This window comes from Heterodontus francisci, chromosome 23, assembly GCF_036365525.1.
Source record: "Heterodontus francisci isolate sHetFra1 chromosome 23, sHetFra1.hap1, whole genome shotgun sequence".
In the NCBI taxonomy this organism is placed as follows: Eukaryota; Metazoa; Chordata; class Chondrichthyes; order Heterodontiformes; family Heterodontidae; genus Heterodontus; species Heterodontus francisci.
Genome location: NC_090393.1, coordinates 59,715,831 through 59,737,562, shown reverse-complemented (window position 1 = coordinate 59,737,562; position 21,732 = coordinate 59,715,831). Strand labels below are relative to the sequence as shown.

Below are 21,732 nucleotides of genomic sequence, written 5' to 3'. Positions count from 1 at the left end.
GTTCAAGGCAGCAGCCCACCGTCACCTTCTCAGGGCAGCCATGGATGGCATCATATGCTGGCCTTGCCAGCAATGCCCATATCCTGAGAATGAATTTAAAAAAGCATAGTTAATGTTGATGCTTTCATTACAAAGTGAATACAAGATGCTTGATTCCATTAAATGCGAAGGAAAGTCTTGGGGAAGAGTCTGGTATTTTCTGTTCAAAGCAACTTCTTCCTTCCCAGCCACTGCAGTCAATTAAAGTATGGGGAGGAAGCAGCAGGATTTCATTTCAATGGGAGTAAGAACTTTGGCCTGTTCTGGCAGCTGATGTAGTGATGATAGAAAACCCTGCTTCATACTGGTTGAGTATGCACATGATAACCTGGCTCATCTACAGTCTGCGGCCCTGGTTTGAAGTTTATAGGCTCTGTCCTCTTTGAAATCTGAGATGTAGGCAGCACTTGTTCTAACAGAGAGCAGCAGAGAAGGGAAGGAAAGCTAAAAGGGTGTATTTCTGTAAGGTTAGTATTTTATTTCTGAGATAGAGGTGATGGGGATGGGAGGTATAATTTGAGCAGAAAGTATAGCACTTCCCTGAGCCTTTCTCCCTCTTTAAACAAACCAAGCATCTTATGTATTTCAAATGTTGCCTTGTATGTGAGGTCACTATGCACATTAAAAACTGATCCAGGCTGCGTGGGTTCTAGATTCAGGTAGCTATGTGAAACAAGGGATTTCTGCCTTGTGAAGCAGATACAGAATAGATGAATACATACAAATAAAGAATCTGAGCAGCTGATGTAGAGAATGGGAGGAGGCGAATGGCTGCTGTCCACATGAACTCATTCCCTTGGAGACCGTCCCCCGCTGCCTGTGGTGTGCATCTACCTAGTAAGGCAGCAGCTTGACTTCGTCCTCCAAAACTGCGGCTGAAGGAACTGTGCCTACTTGCATAGGACGCTGGCCTACTGGGTAACCATGGTAACAGGAAGGCAGGAATGTCAATGTGAAGCCGCTCTTCTGTGAGGAAAGCCACCTCAAACCACTTGCGCTGGAATGCAGCCAGGTCATCCATCGTCGAGGTATACCAGATAGTGGAAGACTGCATATTTCCTGCAAATAGGAGGATGGGAAGAAAGTCACGTTGAAGCAGTTTAGTGAGCAGACACTGGATGGAGGAATCAGGAATTAGTCATTCTCTCAATTAACATTACATCGCCTGAGGCAACAGTCAAAAATACCCCATAAAAATATAAAGTATGAGACTTTATCCAAATAGAAAGAAACAAACAAACATGCCATGGGATCTCTTTACATCTATCTGTAAGGGCAGCCGGGACCTCAACTTAACATCGCATTTGAAGGATGGCGCCTCTGAGCAGTGCAGCACTCCCTCAGCAATGGACTGGAGTGTCAGTCTGGATGTTTGTGCTCAAGCTGTTAGAGTGCAACTTGAACTCATGACTCAGAAGCAAGAGTGCTACTCACTGAATCAAAGCTGACATAATTTTACTAAGTCCCACCATACATCATAAAAAAGCGCCAACAGCAATCCAGAATAAAGGGAAAAGAAACATCAGGTATCAACATCTCCCAAACACAATAAAAACACATCCAGTCTTGTGGCAATACCAACAAGCATTTGGAAATTGACAGACACAAAATCATACTGATAAAGGCAAGATCATAATCCCCTCCGCACCAAGACTGCGTGATGAAAAAGGTCAATCAAGTAACCAAGGTTGACCAACAGCATCACATCTGACTGTTCCAGAGGCAAAATCTACAAACCCAGGCCAGGATCAAGCCTCAAGTATTGTTGTAGTTACAAATAATCATCCCGGGTCACATTTAATCAATACCATCAGGTCTGCACAGATACAGGGTACATGGACACACTCAGACAAGAGCAGTTCTGCGCTCCCCTGCGGGTTGGGTTTTGGACTTGCACCTTGGATTTTCCAATGCAAAAAAAATCATCACATCGCAGCTGATTCTTAATGAAAATACTAGCCCAGCTAACCCTCTGATTACCCAAAGAGGTCAGCTTTTAGAAAAGCCCTTTCTAACAGTTGGCTCAGTGGATCGATTGAGTAAACCTGGAGTAAAGAAAGTCTTACATTTATAGGGCCTTTCACAATCTTAGGCTGTCCCAAAGCACTTTACAGCCAAAGAAGTATTTCTGAAGAATAGTCACTGTTGTAATGTAAGAAACACACCAGCTAATTTGCGCAATATGGAGTAATGCAGACTACGAGGGCGGAACCTTACCACCTTAGTCTTTGGTGCATTGATGGGACCATTTTCAGGTTGTGAACCCAACCTCCCGATTAGTGGGCCTTCCGGTTGCTCTTTACCAGAGCAAATCAATTAAGAACTTGCCTCCAGGATTCTGGACCAATTAGGGGGCAGGTAAAATGATACGGCCATTTTGTCAGAGGATTTCAAATTAAAGGGACCACGGCATGTTTCAGAAAAGCTCGGCAGCACTTGGATTTTTCAGGCTGCAGCACCCACAGGAATGGTGAGGAGACCTGGGAAGGCAGGGCCCCAGGTCTCCCACTCTTAGCTGGACGTCCAGAGAGAAGAGCTGCAGGTGAGGTGAGTTCTCTCAAGGATGGAAGGAGGAGGACAGCTTCTCCAACCAAGCAGGCATGAATGGAAGTAGCCGAGGAAGTCATAAGCCAGAGTGTGTTCCCACCAACCTCGAGACTGTGCACCAAGAGGATCCAGGACCTCAGTAAGGCATGACAAGTGAGTGGTGTAACACTTTCCAGGTGCTAGGCCTCACACTCTGAATGGCCCAGCATTCTCCTACACAGCATGCCTCAGGACAACATACCATGCAGCTCCATTCATTCCTCTCTCTGCAGGCAGATAGGGAATGGGTGACTGCCAGAAGGACAAGGAGGACCAGGCAGGAAGGACAGGGATCCCATGAGTGCATCTTGCTCTCCAACCAGTATTCAGTTCGGAATACTGGTGACAGTGCAGGCAGACCCAAGTCCACGGCACCATGGGTGGCTCAGCTGCACAGGAGAGAAAGGAAGAAGAGCAGAAGAGGAATAGTGATGAGGGATTCGACAGTGAGGGGAAGAGACAAGTGCTTTTGCAGCTGCAGACATGACTCCAGGATGGTATATTGCCTCCCTGGTGCTGTTACTGAGCGGCTGCAGGACATTCTGGGGGTGGGGGGGAGGGTGAACAGCCAGAGGTCATGGTCCATATGAGCACCAATGACATAGGCAGAAAGAGGGATGAGGTCCTACAGGCAGAGTTTAGGGAGCTACAAGAGAGAGAATGAAAAGCAGGACTTTAAAGGTAGTAATCTGAAGATTACGTCCACGTGCTGCTGAGTACAGAAATAAGAAGACAGAGCTGATGAAGATGTGGCTGAAGACATAGTGCAAGAGGGAGCGTTTTAGATTCTCTAGGAATTGAGACTGCTTCTGGGGAAGGTGGGACCTATACAAACTGGATGGTTTACACCTCAACAGGGCCAGGGCCAGTATCCTCACAGGGGGTTTTGCTGTTGGGAGGATTTAAACCAGCTTGGTAGGGAGGTGGGAACCTGAGAGTAGATTCAGAAGGGTGCGAAGAAAAGTTGGAAATGGAAGGCAGAAAATTAATAGGCGTGTTTGGAAGGCAGAATAAACAAAGGCTAGAAAATAGATAGCAAGGGAGTTCGGCAATGCTAAATGCAAGAAGTCTAGGGAATTAGGCAGATGAGCCGAAAGCACAGATTGACACAGGGGAGTATAATATTATAGACATGGCTGAAAGAAGGGCAGGAATGGCAGCTCAACATTCCTGGTTACAGGGTTTTCAGTCGAGATAGAGAGGCAGATAAAAAAAGGAGGGGGGAGGTCGCAATATTGATTGAAGAAACAATTACAGCTATGAGGTGGGATGATATGGTAGAAGGATCATCAAATGAGGCCATATGGGTTGAATTGAAGAACAAAAAGGGGGCAATTACAAAACTGGAAGCGTACTATAGACCCCCCAAACAGTCAGAGGAAACAGAAGAGCAAATAAGTAGGCAAATCTCTGAGAAGTGCAAAGACATCAGGGCAGTAATAGTGGGGGATTTCAACTACCTGAAATTTATCTGGGATAGAATTAGTGTGAAAGGCACAGAGGGAGCAGAATTCTTAAAATGCATTCAGGAGAACGTTTTAGCCAGTACATAGGAAGCCCAATAAGACAGGAGGAAGTTCTGGATTTAGTTTTAGGGAATGAAGCTGGGCAGTTGGAAGGGGTATCAGTTGGGAAGCATTTTGGTGGAAGTGATCATAATCCAGTCAGATTTAGGGTAGTTATGGAAACGAACAAAGACAGACCAGGAATAAAAGTTCTCAAATGGGAAAAAGCTAATTTTACTAAACTGAAATGTGATTTAGCTAAAGTGGACTGGAAACAGTTACCTGAAGGTTCTTCAGTGCCAGTTCAATGGGAGACATTCAAGAAGAGATAGCGGGGGTTCAGAGTAAGTATGTTCTCTTAAAGAAAAAGGGTAGGACTAACAAATCCAGAGCCCCCTCGGTGTTAAGGGACTTGAAGGAGAGGATAAAGAAAAAAGAAAGCTTATGACAGATACGGAGGTCTCAATACTGCAGAAAACCTAGAGTATAAAAAGTGTAGGGGTGAAATTAAAAAGGAAATTAGGAGAGCAAAGAAAGGGCATGAAAAAATATTGGCAAGTAAAATCAAGGAAAACCCATAGTTTTTTTTATAAATACATAAAGAGCAAGAGGATAACTAAAAACAAAAGAGTAGGGCCTATTAGAGGCCATTATTTATTTATTTAGAGATACAGCACTGAAACAGGCCCTTCGGCCCACCGAGTCTGTGCCGACGATCAACCACCCATTTATACTAATCCGACATTAATCCCATTACCCTCTCACATCCCCACCTTCCCTCAATTCCCCTACCACCTACCTATACTAGGGGCAATTTATAATGGCCAATTTACCAATCAACCTGCAAGTCTTTGGCTGTGGGAGGAAACCGGAGCACCCGGCGAAAACCCACACAGTCACAAGGAGAACTTGCAAACTCCGCACAGGCAGTACCCAGAATCCAACCTGGGTCGCTGGAGCTGTGAGGCTGCGATGCTAACCACTGCGCCGCCCCATTATGGTAATCTGTGTGTGGAGGCAGATGATGTTGGTGTGGTTCTTCATGAATACTTGGCATTTGTTTTCACAGAAGAGAGGGAACGATACAGACATTGTAATCAGAGAGAGAAGCAGTGTGAAATATTAATGAAATTAACATAGTAAGAGAGGGAACATTAGGGATTTAACATCTTTCAAAGTGGATAAATCCACAAGCCTGGATGAAATGTGTCCTAGGCTATTGAGGGAAACAAGAAAAGAAATAGCAGAGGCTCTGATCATCATTATCCAATCCTCTCCAGCTACAGGTGTGGTGCCAGAGGACTGGAGGACAGTGATCATTGTACCATTGTTTAAAAAGGGAGAAAGACTGAGTAATTAAGGGCAGTCAGCCTAACCTTGGTGGTGGGAAGAATATTGGAAAAAATTCCGAGGAACAGGATAAATCTTCAATTAGAAAGACACGGATTAGTCAAAGACATTCAGCACAGATTTATTCAGGGAAGGTTATGTATGACAAACATGATTGGATTTTTTGAGGAGGTAATGAGGAGGGTCAATGAGGGTAGTGCATTTGATGTAGTCTATATGAATTTTAGCAAAGCTTTTGATAAGGTCCCACATGACAGATTGGTCACAAAAGTAAAAGGTCCCTCTGCAAAGTGGCAAGTTGGATCCAAAATTGGCTCAGAGGCAGGAAGCAAAGGGTAATGGTCGATGGGTGTTTTCTTGACTGGAAGCTGTTTCCAGTGGGGTTCCACAGGGCTCAGTACTAGGCCCCTAGTTTTTGTTGTATATATAAACGATCTGGACTTAAATGTCTGCGTTCATAATGAAGAAGAAAGTGCAGACTGCAGGAAGATATTAATGGACCAGTCAGGTGGGTGGGACAGTGGCAAATGGAGTTCAATCCGGAGAAAATTAACAAAGGCAATGGAATATACAATAAATGGTAGGATATTGAAAAGTGTAGAGGAACAGAGGGACTTTGGATGGCATGTCCACAGATCCCTGAAGGTGGCTGGTCAGGTATATAAGGTGGTCAAGAAGGCATAGGAGATATTTGCCTTTATTAGCCGAAGCATAGAACATAAGAGCAGGGCGGTTGTACTGGAACTGTATAAAACACTAGTTAGGTCACAGCTGGAGTACTGCATCCAGTTCTGATCACTGGAAAGATGTGATTGCACAAGACAGGGTACAGAGATTTGAAAGGATATTGCCTTGACTGGAGAATGTTCGTCACAAGGAAAGATTGGATAGGCTAAGGTTGTTTTCTTTGGACGGGAGACCTTATTGAAGGGTATAGATAGAGTGGATAGGAAGGCCCTATTCCCTATGATTGAGGGGTTCATAACCAGGAAGTAGAGATTTAGGGTTAAGAGTAGGAGGTTTAGACGGGATTAGAGGGGAAATGTTTTCACCCAGAGGGTGATGAGGGTCTGGAACTCACTGCCTGAAAAGGTGGTAGAGGCAGAAACCCTCATGACATTTAAAAAGTACTTGGATATGCACTTGAAGTGCCGTAACCTACAAAGCTATGGACCAAGAGATGGAAGGTGGGATTAGGCTGGATGGCTACTTGCCGGACGCACGGACACAACAGGTCAAATGGCCTCCTTCCACACTGTAAATTTCTTGATTCTATGATCCCCATCAGAGCAGCCAATGCTCTCACTCTCAGGCGATTGCCCTCTCACAGCCATGCCTCACAGTGACCCTCCACAAATGGCGTCCTTCCCTCCTCTGCACACAAGCCATTACCAGCACTCACACCTCCCTGCTTACTCTCCTTACAGGAGAAGAGAACACACAACTTAGCGAGAAGCAGAGACGCGGGATGGGGGAATGTGAAAGAGTCTAGAGGAATACAAGTTCTATCATTCTTTAAGCAGAGGTCTCAACAATAAGCTAGCACACCTTTACCTTTCTCTGTGTCTTTGTCTGTGACGAGCCTGTACAGGTAGAAACCATACACAAACGCCCGCATAGATTCCCCAAAAGCATGGACGATGAGCTGCTCGTCCAGCATTTTCTGCATAAAGATACACACAAAGGAATGATCAATTTTATGACACTGCAGCAAGTCTCTGCTAGGACCAGCAAACCTAGCACAGCCCAGGGATGCAAGTGTCTATATCAACATGGTGTACCATAGGGTGGAGCCATCACCACTCACAGGATCACTAACACCAGGAGTTTCAGCTCTGAGCTGGGTCTTTGGGAGAAGCTGCATCTCACGATACATGGAAAGAAACCAGGTGGGCAGCCCAGCCCACTCCTCTGGGCCTCTTAATGTCTGGCTTGGCAGAGACGCTGGAGCAACAGGAAGTGGGGAGTATGGGGGAGGGACAAGGAGGGGAGATTTTATCAACAGTGTTCCAAAAAGTTTTTAAAAGCCCAGATTTGCAAAAGTTGGTGGAAATTAAAAAGCAGCCTGCTGTTACAAGGGACCAATCTTGGAAAAATAAGTAGTTTCAAAACTAAGGGAATTTTCAAAATAAAAACATAAAGTTGGGTGTGATGAAAATCTGTATTTTAAAAATGAAACACAAAAGAATTTTAAAATAAGGTGGAGTGATTTAAAGGGGTAAAAACTAGTTTAATTCAGCAGTGTGAATTGACAGTCCATTTTACACTGTGCCTGCTTTTTGAAGTCAATGGAAAAGTATGTAAAAACTGGATGCTGATTTGATTTGAGCCTATTTTGCACTGCTGATGTAGACTACTTACATTTCCCCCAAGTCTTCTTAAAAACCAGTACAAACATTAATTCACACATTTGGTTGGTGATATTTGCATCTCATTGCAGTTTTCAGTAAAAGTGCAGTTTCTGGTTATTATTCAATTCTCCCCCCCCCCTTTCCAAGGTGCTGACTTTTCTGGGGACACCTCAACGGGTGACATTTACCCTTTGGCATTTCGCCCTAGTACTCATTCTTAATAAGAACTTGGCTACTTGACCAAGGGTGAAAAGCCAAGCCAGATCCCATCTCCTGCCCATACAGACACGCAAGGTGTTACAGGATAGTGACTATGGAGCTTGGACCTTGGTTGAGTTTTCTCTTCTCAAACTAGGGAGCACTGAGGCCAATTGTAGGACCACGCAGCTGCATGGCTGAGGTCAGCTGACTCAACACAACCAGGGCCTTCAAATCGCCCAAAATAAACTATAAGGCAGGGGCACGGTATGACGGCCGTGCTGCCTGTGCACTCTACCTGCATGATGTCGATGGCCATGGGCTGAGTCTGAACACCTTCAACGTTGCTGATAAGCCAGTGGACCACCTCTGCACTGATGAAACAATTCGGGTGTAGCCCCCTCTGTTCTGGAAGCAGCTGAATACCAGTACTGGGAGTGGAGAACAAACAGAAAGTATTAGATTCCATATTTAAACAATAAAGATTAAAATTGAAAAAAATTTTACCAAAAGTCTAGTTTGCAAATTGTCTGATTAACTGATTACACAAATAGCAAACCCGAGATCAGGCACATTTACAAAACACACCAAAGCAATCCATCACTAACCTGCAAGTTCATTAACACATGGAATAATCGTGCATTTTAAAGTGACCTTTCCACTATCCTCGACTTGATTCCGAATAATTTGGAGTTTAATGGATCTGCTACCCATTCCCTTAAATCAAACTTGCTCCCAGCCACCTTTACCCACTTTCCAAGAAAGGTAAAGTTCAGACTGTGAGCACAGAGCTAGAAAACATCAAATCCCTTGAGAATGATAAATGGTTTATCCGAGGCATTATCTCTTGCCAAAGACAAGGAGCTGCTGAACATCTGAAACTGCTCAAATGGGACAGCTACAGAGTAAATAGATTTTTCTGTACAAACAAAAAGGGGCCCTCTCGCTGTATAATTACCTTCAACTTCCTTCTTAACCCCCACCTCTTTGGGTGGGGGTTATCCCCAAGCCTTTGGTTGTACCTCCTAAATCTATTTTTTTTTGACTTAATGTTTGTTTTCCCCAATGCTTCTGAAGCTCTTGGGACGTTTTCTATACTGTCATGCAGACCCCCACCTGCCAAGAATGAGGCATATTAATTTCACCATATGAACATTGATTTTAAACAGTTGCTGGAGTGAAGAAATAACTTGTTTGAAGATCACCAGACACTTGGCTGGAAGAACATTTGCATACGAAGAGACAGTGCTTGGAGAGACAAAAGAATTACTCCCTGATCCAATTAACCCAAATGGATTTTGATCACCAGACATTGAAGGTGTAAGGAAGCGCATTCCACGAACTGCTACAATCCATAAAGACAGGACTGGTTAAACTAGCTGGTCACATGACTAACTGGCTGATCCAGGCTTTTGAATGAGAGACAGGGCAGTATGAATTCAGAAGGTAGTTTGCAACTGAAGCTGGAACAAGGAAGCCTCTCTCCTGGCTGTCTCTCTCTCGCATTCTCCCAAGCCACCGGACCCACGTAAGACACGTAAATCTCAAAAGAGAAAAGACTCAAACATCAAAACAAGCTGAAGCATGAACTGGGCCCCAACAAACAGCAGGACTTGCCGTCAACCAAAGACTCCACACTGAACTCAAAGGACTGTAATTATAATCCCGATTTGCTTCAAACTTTTCTCCTTTATTCTTTTCTACTTTTTCTGTCTATGTGCGTGTGTGTTTATGGTATATGCATGCTAGCGTGGTCATGTCGCATATTCTTGGTCGTTAACCAGATTAGAGTTTAAGATTAATAAACTTCCACCTTTCTCGTTTAAATCTAAGGAAACCTGTCTGATTTCTTTCAATTGAAAATACAATTGGAGCAGTGAACAAGGATTCACTGAGGGGGGAGCTAAAAACACGATGTTTCTAAAATTAAACCCAGTTACAGTTAAACCAGACAAAGGCTGAAAGGGAACCCCTAGACCCCTTCTCACCTGGTCATAACAATACTAAAGTTGTTGCATTATGGTCTGCTTTGTGCTGTGGACCAGTTTCTATCAGGAACTGGACTAAGAGGTACAGGTACAGTTAGTCTGGGCTGGTTTCAAACCATAGTAGCAGTCCAGTGTACCACCCGAAGCTCATCGACACTAAGCAACTTCTAACTGGTCTGCGAAAGCTGGCTGATCCACTATCCGTCTGCTGGTTGATGATGCATTTTCAACAATAACAGCGAACTATGCCAGATCTGTGTTTGCATTAAGAACGATCAGCACTGTGTGGCCCTCATTTCAAGGCCTACAAAAGAAAGGAAATCCTCCTCAATCCACTCTCAAATTCAACAGTGCAGTGTTTACAGATGGCATCTTTCAACCAGGTTAGCTCTCCTCCTAAATTACCAATCACTAATTATTTCATCCTTGTTCTCACTGAGAAAGGCCAATGAAGCCCTTGCATTCATCTACTGTAACCTTAAAACTGAATTACAACACCTAATAGGGTCACATTTGTTACTATAAGGTTCTGGTAAAATTTAACAATGTTACTGACAGAAAGTCATGAGCCTCAGCTGTACAAGTGCAGACACGCTTGCAAATACATACGCCTGACGTGTGTACGCACATAGGATAAAGCAGGGTAATTCAAAGACTCACGTGGGGTGCTTCATCGTTTCCAGTATTTCTGCTAGTGACGAGGAGGAAGTCAGTGAATTTGCGATCCCAGACGTCAGCTGGTTGCTGCAAAGCAATAAAACACATTAAGTACTGTTGATGTGTTTCAACGTGTGAACAAATAGAGCTGAATGTATTGATTCACATTAAACAGTTACATTGTACAATAATATAAAAGGAAAATACTGCGGATGCTGGAAATCTGAAATAAAAATAGAAAGTGCTGGAAGTTCTGATTAAAGGTCACTGACCTGAAACGTTAACTCTGCTTCTCTCTCCACAGATGCTGTCTGACCTGCTGAGTATTTCCAGCACTTTCTGTTTTTACATTGTACAATACTTTATTACATCATCTCGTAACCTTCAGTACTTGCACAAGCTTAGACTGCAAACGCTTGCTGCACTTCAGCACTAATTTTCAATTCCATTCTGCCCAGGACTACCCTGGTTCCCAAGATTTTATGGTTCAATCTTTCTCACTGCCTGCTTCACAGGCCCCAGGCTTAAATAATCCATTAGCTTTTAAGCTGCAGATGTCAATATTTCTTCAAATAGTCCTATTGCTACGTTAAACAAGTTACAGCTGGATGTTCACATCATCCAAACAAGGTCTTCCTTGTTTACTTTCTTAAATTCGTACTTGGGCTGTGGGTGACACTGGCAAGGCTGCATTTATTGCCTATCCCTGGCTGCCCTGAGACAGTGATGGTAGGCCTTGCTCTTTGAACCATTGTAGTCCTGGTGCTCCCACATCATGGTAGGTGGAGAATTCCAGGATTCTAACCAAGTGACAATAGAAAAATGATGATGTATGTCCAAGTCAAATGTTTGTAACTTGGAGGTAATGCTGTTGCTGCTCTTGTTTTTGGTGATAGAGGAAAGACACTGCAGTACCTCCACTGGCAGAAGGGCATAATAATAATCCGACAAGTTTACATAGGCAATTTCCATTATAAATAAGAATTTATAATGAAACTACAAAAATGAGAACAGAGTGTATGGTTTGGAAATGGGGATTGATTTCAATCTTCATATTCAGGTCCAATTATTCCACCCCTTCAACATATTTTACCCAAAGACTGCATTTAGTCTTGGCTCTGTGTGCAATGCCATGGTGAATAAAGATACAGCTCCATCTGCTAACTATTCCGGTCTTATCCTTCATTTTTGCTCCCCAGGCAAAGGCTAAACAGTAAGGCCATCCAGAATGGAAATCTCTTCTACAAAAAATACTCTTGCGTTTAATTTTTTTTTAAAATGTAGTAACTTGTGTTTGGAAGCATCAACTCCCTCGACCTGCCCTCACACTCCAGAGTAGTGTTTCAAGTGGGCAGTGTAAGAAGGTTCAAGAGACAACTGGATGCAATTTTGCAGAAGGGACTGAAAGAAACTGGGGTTTATCTATAGTTAGGTTTTCGAATTGGCTCAACTGCAGGTGGTAGCACTCTTGTCCATGAGTCTGAGGATTGGAGCTCAAGCCCCAATCTAGTAATCTAGGCTTCCACTTCACTGCAGTACTGAGGAAGGGCTGTCTCTTGGGTCAGATGTTAAACCAGATCTATTTGTTATGGTGGATGTAAACAATCCCGTAACACAATCTGAAGTAGAGCAGAAGTGTTCACCAGTGTCCTGGCTAATAGTGATCCCTTAACTGACACTACAAAAATAGATTAACTGGCTTTTATCTCATCTGTGATACTTTGTTGTTCGTTACCGTTGTTAATGCTGAGAGTGCCTTACTGAAACCGAAGACTTTTTCTCCCTTTGTAGCCCACTGGAGGCTGTGCACCACATAACAGAGCCCTGTTTAGTCCTCCAAAACCTAGTGTGATTTTAGAGTGGCCCAGGAAGTAGAGAATGGCTACCCGACCCGAACCCAACAGGACCCGACGACATGTGTCGGGTTCAGGTTGGGTCGAGTTGCTCTTCCGTGTCCGGCATTCGGGCTTGGGTCGGGTCGGACACACTCCATCACCACCTCCGGTAAATAGCTCCAATGTTAATGTACTTTTTAGACTTGAAAGGTTGTTTAGTTACAGTTTTTTTAAACTTGTGCAGATGAGCAACAAAGTGAAAAACAGAAGCTAGGTTAACTTGGGTTGAGTCGGGTGTGGGAAATAAATGAAAGGACTTGGGCCGGGTCGGGCTCAGGTCGGATGTGGTTCTGTCGGCTTGGGTCGGGTTTCATTTACAGACCCCAGCCGGCCTTTACCAGGAAGGGACTTTTATAAACAAGGTGATGGATGTTCCTTCTGGTAAATGGACCCCTTTCCATTTCAGGCAGCCAGTGTTGGTATTAAGCTCGCCAAGGACAGGTGCAAACTAATCAAATTCCACATAAAACAATCTTTCTGTTCTGTCCCAACAACATGCCTCTGCCCCAGCCTCAGAAAGCACCTCTTGCTGGACTTGTCACATTTCTTAATTTCCCACACTGCCCCCTTGTTTCTTTCTTAATCCCTTTACTTTGTGTTCGGATAGCTGCTATCCTGCCATCTACACCTCATCCAGACACATCTTTTGTTTCTTTTCTTGGCTTTGTACCATGAAACCATTTATCATTTAATATCTCCTGCTCGCCACCCTATCACAGACCTTCCGTTTTGCTCTTTCTCCCCCTTCCTCTCTTTCACTGGCTCAATACCTATTACATTTCTAACCTTTGCCAGTTCCAGCATCTTCTGTTTCTGTTTCAGTTTACACACTCTAGTGTTGGCCACTACTACAGCAGGATGAGAAATGACTTAAATTGAAGACTCAGATTACTGGGCTACTGGGGCACTCTGCCCTTCCAAAGGAGGCAGCAAACCTCCTCACTATGTTCATTGTTTGGGTTAGATCTTTACTATGGACTGGGTCAAATTCCAGGGAGCATTATTTTTTGTTGAGAAACCCCAAGTGAAACCCCAAGTCTCATTCTTAAGAAAACCATCAAGGTTCAGAACAAAAATATGGTGTAGAAGAAAAGACAAAGTTAAGTAAGTAGCAGTGATTAGGTGATGCAAGTTTAGGATCTAAAAGCCTGTGTACTGTCAAAGAAATTTATATACAATCCTAAACGGGTTCAAACCAGACCAGCGGGAACTTCCCTGGGCAAAAGCAAATAATCCCCAACTCTTCAACAGAACACTAAGTACAAACTTCTTCACCTCAGTTCATCAAGGTTGTCGGTTTCACATCAGGATCAGTAAATTCAATGAGAGGAACTCTCACTGAGAGCAGTGTTCACATGATATCACAAGCCCAGTACAGCATGGCTGCCTCATGAAAAATACAACATCACAAAATAATAATCAACAAGTTCTGATACAGGTACCATTCGCACTATATAGGGTGGTATAAAAGTATCTCATCAGGAAAAGAAATGTCATAAAACACAGAAGATTTTGTATAAAAACAGTATTATTTGCTGACTCTGCACACCTTGAACAATGCCTGCCTGGTTTGTGACGACCTTACCTGCCCTCTAATGTGGCAGGGGCAGGAGGCTGGTCCCCTGTACTCTGAGTGACACCCATGGCAGAGCTCTGGGCGTTGCCTGATGTGTTGGATCTATCTCCGGTTGGAACAGCAGTTCCAGAAGCTGGGCTGTAATCTGAATGGTCTGCACCAGTCGACACCTGGTCTCCTTGGACCTGTATGCATGATAAAAATACATAAACACAAATGGACAGAATTTTTGCACCACTTATAAAAAAGTAGCACTGTAATACTCTGACTAAAGAAAGTGTAACTGTACTGTTTGAAAGCACGGCTCGAGAAGAAGTTACTAAACCAAAATCAATGCTTCCATCACAGGCAATACAGAAGCATGGTACGCCAAACAGATATAGTTCTGAATAAGTTTACCACCGTTTATAAACAGGGCGCTGAATCTGGACAGCACATCACTGTGAATGACAACTATCACTTTGTCCCTAAGTCTACACAAGGTGGCTCAAAAACCGGTTAGTCAGGGTTTGCAATCAGAAACTGAATAGGTTGTAATTTTATTACAAATTTCCACAAAGTTCCTTCAAAAAGCTTTAGCTTTTTTATGATAATATTAATAAAAGGAAAGATGAAAAAATTCTTGAGTTAAGACTTCACAGCCTGAAATGGTCAACTCTAGATCCTCTTAGGCCATTGACTTTGGTTTATAAACCATCAGTTTCATTTCAGGGGACGGCAGTCATAAGCTTGTTTCTTCAAGCAGAAGATATGCTGTCTCTCATCTGAGTATTCATCAGCTGGAGGCACAGGGTTGCCTCTCAAAGCACATTCACATGGGTGCACATCTTGGAAGGCTGTCAGTCAAGACAGAGAACTATGGGTGGAATCTTAGCACCTTAGCCCATGCTGCAACGATGGGACCATTTCTGGGTTTGGAACCTGACTGTCTGCACAGTGTGCCTGGCAGTTGCTCTTTGCCAAACAAACCAAATGACATCCCACCTTGGGCACACTGACCAATTAGGGAGGGAGGGCAAGGTGACGTGTCCATTCTGAAAAAGGAAGGATTTTTAATTAAAGCGATCACAGCATGTGTCAGAAAAGCTCACCAGCACTTGGATTTTTGAGGCTGCAGCACCCACAGGAATGGAGGGGAGACCTGGGAAGGTTGTCCCAGGTCTCTTGCTCTTAACTGGAGGTCCAGCTGAGTGGCTGCAGTGAGGAGAGCTCTCCCAAGGACAGAAGGAAGAGGACAACCTCTCCAATCAAACAGGTATGGATGGAAATGGTCGAGGAAGTCAGCAGCAGGAGTGTAGTGCCTCCAACCTGGAGACAATACAATAAGAGGACCTAGGACCTGATAAGGGCAGGAAAGGTGAGTAGTATCACATTTTCAGGTGTCGGGCCCCACACTCTGATTTGCCCACCATTTTCCTGCACAGCACGCCTCAGGTCAACCCAGCTTGTAGCTTCACTTGCTCCTCTCCCTGCAGGCACCTCACATCCCCATCTGAACAGCCACCACTCACGCTCACCCTCAGCCTATTGTCCTCTTGCACCCATGCCTCACAGTGACCCTCTACAAATGTTCTCCTCCCTATTCTCCACACGAGCCATTACAAACACTCATAACTCTCAGCTTTCTCTCCTTGCACACAAGGAGACAGCACACAATCTTGGGAAGAGGTAGAGACCCGAGGGATGCCCTCCAGTGATGGCTACCTCGATGACCATGGCAATGCATGCCCACCTGATCCACTAGGAAGGAGGTCTTATTCCAGAAGGTCGCAGATGTCAGCAGCGACCTGCTGCGACAGCCTGAGCCTCCTGAGGCACTGGTGTTCAGCCACATCAAGACAGCTGATCCTCTGCCTATAGACACTGTGTTGCTGGTCTCGCCCCCTTCCAGCTGGTTCTCAGTGTCTATCCCTTGCCCAATGGAGAGACATGTGGGCTGAGGAGAAGATAGCTAGTGCTCCTGGTACTGTTGACCCTCAACAGAGGTGCAAAGTGCAGCTGCGTAAGCAGCTCCCATGCCTTGCTGAAGGCTGGCAGCAGGGAGATATACCTGAAGATGCGTGAGGTGGCCCATCAGGTGAAGTGCCTTCCAGTTGCACTCACCTGTCAAGCAGTGACTGCACTCACTGACAGGAGTGCTTTGAACAGCAGCCTCACCTGCCTATGGCTCGAGCTCTTCAGTGTAACTGATCAAAGCTGGTCAGTTTCACTGAAGAAGCTCTCCCTGCTGTGCACTCACCTGGGTGACTTGCTATCAAGTTTGGAATCAGGGGAAATCCATGATTTGGGACTAAAGCACCTCATAAGTAGCTTAACCACAACAACTACTTAATTATTGACTTGACAGATCCAAAGGAGTTCCTTGCTTGCCTTCAATCCCGCCCCCGGGAAGCCAGAAAAGGGCAGGATCCAGATCCAACATTTATTGCCGGGACCTTCCCACCCCGCTCACCCCTGAACCCGTCTCCAACGGCCTGGGAAACTTCAGCCCAACGTGCTCACCTGTGGCAGCACATAATCACCTTTACAGGACATGAGAAATCTGGTAGACACAGACAGGACGACCGTTAGGCCTGCCAGATGCATTATTAGTGCAGTATTGAGATGGCTGAGGAGGAGGCCCTGAGGGCAATAGAACAAGGTGGCAATAAGGAACTGGAGAAAATCAAGGAGGCAACAAAAACCGGAAATATTAAAAATGTGTGTCTCGCAGATCAACCTTTCAGGGTAGTGCCATACTTCTGTGCTGAAGTAAAATAACTCTAAATGAACACCTTAAAGTGGCAAGAAGAGAACATTGTGAGAATACTAAGGCTCTAATCAGTGCTGCAAATGTATAAAGCATCAGCCTGAGATAGTGAAGCACACTCATTAACAACTTTCAAAAGAGATTTGGATAAATACTTGAAAGGGGAAAGATTTGCACAATTATGGGGAAATGGAACCAATTGGCTAGCTCCTTCAAACAGCCTGCACAGGAGTGTTGGTTTGAATGGCCTCCTTCTGTGCTCTACAATCCTATGATTAGAAAACCAATACCAGAAGTTTGGGAAAGCTATCCCCTCATGGCTCAGTGAGTAGGAATACCATGTGGTATAAAACAGGGCCATAAATAAAGGGCCCTGCTTCAATCTTTGGTCTGTGCTGAGTTCTCCTGGTCAGGGAGGGGATAAACAAATCAGGTGACGTTATTGCCCAAATTGCCACTGTTCAAAGTGGGCACACGAGGACATGACAAGGGTTGGCTCTGATGGATCCATGCATTTGAGCAGCACATCAACATCTTCAAAAGAGCATGGAAGAAATTTGAAGGGGAAAACAATAACAAGAAATTTACACAAATGTACATTTTGCCAGATGGTAGAAAATGCAACAAAAGCCCCCAGCAAAGCCTTCAGATCAGTATTCAAAGGGTCACTGAGGAGATTTTCTGAGCAAATCGTCTTGGATATTTTCTGGCTGTTATTAAGGGTTTGTTACTTCACCCATCATTAGCATTACAAAAGCAAACCAGTTAGAGTTACAGTTACTCAGGACTACTGCAGCTATGTCTGCATTATTAAATACATATATTCATACTGTGGACTAGTACGGAAGCTGTTGTTAGTTCTAGTCAGTTGCAGGTATTGGTGGGATACAAGGCAGTTTGTCAACTTTCCAACCTTCCATATATTCTCCTCAAATTCATCTTCTCCAGTTCCTGTCTGTACTGGTCCAGTAAGAAGAGCAATACTGAGTCTAGATAAGATTCACTGCCAGAAGAAATGACCTTTTCATAGTAATCCCCATTACACATGGATCAGGGAATGCAAACATGGTGACTGGGCACTAAGCAATGACAATGTTCCATTCTTTGCACCGATCTACAGTACAAACTTGAGAATAAATAATGAAGAAAAAACAGAGACCTTGTTCTAGCTATCTACAGACTAACATGAGCTTCTGGTAGTGGTATCGAGTGGAGCTGGAGGTTATTTGCAGTCTGGGGGTTTGCTAGGTAAGAGCTGCACATGAAGTGGAACTGAACCACCAAGAACAGGAAGGTCTTGGGTTTGGTCCCTGACTTGTTCGGAGTTAGCTGTAGATGTACAACAACTGGCATTAGCACACAAGGCTGGACAAAAGGAATAAAAACAGCCAGAGTTCTCGTGGCTGCCCAGTGATCCCTGTGTGAAAGAGTCTGAGAATGGCAGTGAGGACAACTCTGACTGAACAGCCTGGCAACACAAACTACTGAGAATCACACAAGAAGGGTCAATTGGGCGCAGTGCTGGAAGGTGACCAAAACTATAGAACTGCGCCCCACAATGCCTTTAGGAGGAAAACAGGAAAATAACAAAAATTAAAACAAATTGCACCAGGAAAGCATTGAAGAGACAAAAGCCTTCCCCAGATCCATCAGCTGTGGGTTAGCATTGATTTAGTAGGGAACAATGGAATGCAGGGAAGAGAGATTTTAAACACCAACACAAAACTGACCAGAGGTTGGTAGATCGCTGCTGTACAAGGGCTTCGCACAAACTCCAGAAAGTAGGCCCGATCCTGGGAGTAGAGATGTCAAGAGTTGTAAAAAGCAGAGTTCACCACACAACAGAGCAGTGTAATCACAGCAACAGCAGACATACAGTCTGCCACAGGATGCCTGCCTCCAGGCACCTAAACTGGCCCCTGCCAGTGTGGGAAACTGAAGGCCAACTGGAATTTTCTTTAATTGGCCTTAATGAGGCCCTTAACAAGCCTAATCGGCTATCCACATGGTGGCAGGTAGCCCTGATGGTTCCAAAGCTGCCTCTGCAAAATCAGCCGGCGCCAGGAACCCAGCATACTGGCTGGCACGGGTATTTTCAGGCCCCATCTGCCTCCGTTCCTGCTGCCAGCAGGGCCCGAGAATTCAGCCCTCAGTGTAGTACTAAGGGAGAGTTGCACTGTCAGAGGTGCTATCTTTTCAAAGAACTGTTAAACCAAAGCCTTATCTGGCCTGTCAGGTGGATGTAGATGATACCAAACCACTATTCAAAGAAGAGCAGGGAACTTCTTCCAGTGTCCTGGCCAGTGTTTATTTCTCAACCCAGACTGTCAAAACAGATCATCAAGTCATTACTCTCATTTGCTGTTTGTTGAGCCTTATTGTGCACGAATTGGCTGCAAAAGCACGACTGTACTTCAAAAGCGTCATTCCCTTATTTGCATGCGTGGACTTTAGGTGAGGCCAAGACTGGACTTTTGTTTAATTCTTTCATGGGATGTGGGCATTGCTGGCAAGGATTTGTTTCCCAACTCTGATTGCCCTTGATAACAGAGTGGCTTGCTAGGCCATTTCAGAGGGCAGTTAAGAGTCAACCACATTGCTGCAGGTCTGGAGTCACATGTAGGCCAGACCAGGTAAGGATGGCAGATTTCCTTCCCTAAAGGATGGGTTTTTAACGACAATCAATGATAGTTTCATGGCACCATTACTGAGACTAGCTTTCAATTCCAGATTTAAAAAAATTAATTAAATGTATTAATTGAATTTAAATTCCACCAGCTGCCATGGTGGGATTTGAACCGTGCCCTGGAGGCATTAGCCTGGGCCTCTGGATTACCAGTTCAGTGACATTACCACAGTTTCCCCGTGCACCCAGAGTCAAACACCCTGTAGATGTTCACCACCCAGTTCATACACAAAGGGCCACTTAGGTGATGCACTGAAGGTGCTACCAGGGCCCATGAAACTGTTGTCCAGCAAAAGTCCAAGACCTTCAGAAGACAGCAAAAATTAACAGGGAAAAAAAAACTTGGGCTGCCAGTCTAATAAGTCTGAGCTGTCAAAACCTTGGCCATCAAGTTAATTCCACAGAATTTTATTTAAAACAAGGATTAGCAGGAATCAAACATGTCAAACAGGGGTGAAGGCAATGGGGGATAAAGAGACCAGAATTACAGGAACACAGAGCTCTCAGAGGGTTGTAAGGCTGGAGGAGGTTACAGAAATAGGACAGGGCGGGAGAAAGCCATGAATGGATTTGAAGACTCATCGGCAGTCCCTCAGATCTAGACAGCTGGTGAAACTCAGCATTAAAGATAGCCAGAGATGAGGCTAATGTCACCATTGAAAGATACTGTAAATATCAGAAAGATTACAGGAATTATTGTCTCTTTTTTCTGCCATCGCAACAGTGACTATACCTCAGAAGTATTTCATTAGGTGTAAAGTACTTTGTGGCATCCTAAAGTCATGAAAGGTGATTTCCAAACACAACGCTTCCATTACATCCAGGCCACATTCTAGTAGATGCAATAGCTACAGCTAGGCTTATATACACAGTTCTGCTGCTGCACTGATTTTGCAAATAACCATCTCGTCAGACGATGGCATCTATGGAGAAGCCTGGCGCAAACAGCCCTGCTCCCTCAGCAGAGAGAGGACAGAATACTGCCAGCTGTCACGTGCCCACGTACCCTGCCCTTTTCAAATTATGCTCAGATTTTCAAAATGCATGGATGAATTAACCACAATAAATCATAACCAGTCAAGATACTGCTTTTCTGTATATGAGGGGCGCTAATCTCACCATTCTATAGATCAGGTAGTAAATACCTCTGGCAGAGGATCTAAAATGACATACGCAGCAGAAACAGTGAACTATAAATTCACCACACAAGAAGTTAAAAAACAAAGTTAGAGCACATGGGATTGGGGAGAATATACTGACGTGGATTGAGAACTGGTTAACGGACAGAAAACGGAGAGTAGGAATAAATCGGTCATTCTCAGGATGGCAGGTTGTGATTAGTGGGGTACCGCAAGGATCAGTGCTTGGGTCCCAGCTATTCACAATCTATATTCAATGATTTGGATGTGGGGATTAAATGTAATATTTCCAAGTTTGCAGATTACAGAAAATTAGGTGGAACTGTGATAATAAAAACAAGAAATGCTGGAAATACTCAGCAGGTCTGGCAGCATCTGTGGAGAGAGAAGCAGAGTTAACATTTCAGGTCAGTGACCCTTCTTCAGAACTGGCAAATACTAGAAATGTAAAAGGTTATAAGCAAGTAAAGTGGGGGTGGGGCAAGAGATAACAAAGGAGAAGCTGTAGATGGGACAAGGTCACAGAATAGCTGATCAGAAGGTCATGGAGCAAAGGCAAACAATATGTTAATGGTGTGTTGAAAGACAAAGCATTAATACAGATAGGACAAGAAATGCTGGAAATACTCAGCAGGTCTGGAACTGTGAGTTGTAAGGAGGATGAAAAATCGCTTCAAGGGGATTTGGAGAGGCTAAGCGAGGAGGCAAAAATTTGGCAGATGGAATACAATGTGGAGAAATGTGAGGTTATGCACTTTTGTAGGAAAAACAGAAATACAGAGTATTTCTTCAATGGAGAGAGGCTGGGAAGTGTTGAACTTCAAAGGGACTTGGGTGTCCTTGTTCATGAGTCCCTGAAAGCTAACATGCAGGTACAGCAAGCAATTAAGAAGGCAAATGGTATGTTGGCCTTAATTACAAGGGGTTTTGAGGAAAGGAGTTGTCACAGAAATGTAGATTTTTTTCTGTTTAAAACAGTGTGCCTTTAAGAATCTGTTTAAAAACAGCATGTC

General features: G+C 44.3%; 1 protein-coding gene across 11 annotated transcripts in view; it reads right to left on the bottom strand.

The window, feature by feature from the left end:
• depdc5 (DEP domain containing 5, GATOR1 subcomplex subunit) overlaps positions 1-21,732 on the bottom strand; it is a 231,917-nt gene that overhangs the window by 47,518 nt on the left and 162,667 nt on the right. For 7 of the 11 annotated variants that reach the window (XM_068055365.1, XM_068055367.1, XM_068055366.1 and 4 more), the window contains 6 exons: positions 18,625-18,687; positions 14,155-14,330; positions 10,678-10,761; positions 8,328-8,460; positions 7,035-7,143; positions 874-1,098 (listed from right to left, as the gene is read on the bottom strand). In XM_068055365.1, coding sequence (XP_067911466.1) covers positions 874-1,098; positions 7,035-7,143; positions 8,328-8,460; positions 10,678-10,761; positions 14,155-14,330; positions 18,625-18,687 — 790 coding nt within the window. The remainder of the gene's footprint in view (positions 1-873; positions 1,099-7,034; positions 7,144-8,327; positions 8,461-10,677; positions 10,762-14,154; positions 14,331-18,624; positions 18,688-21,732) is intronic. The other 4 variants (XR_010977295.1, XM_068055368.1, XM_068055369.1 and 1 more) reach the window with 2 other exon arrangements.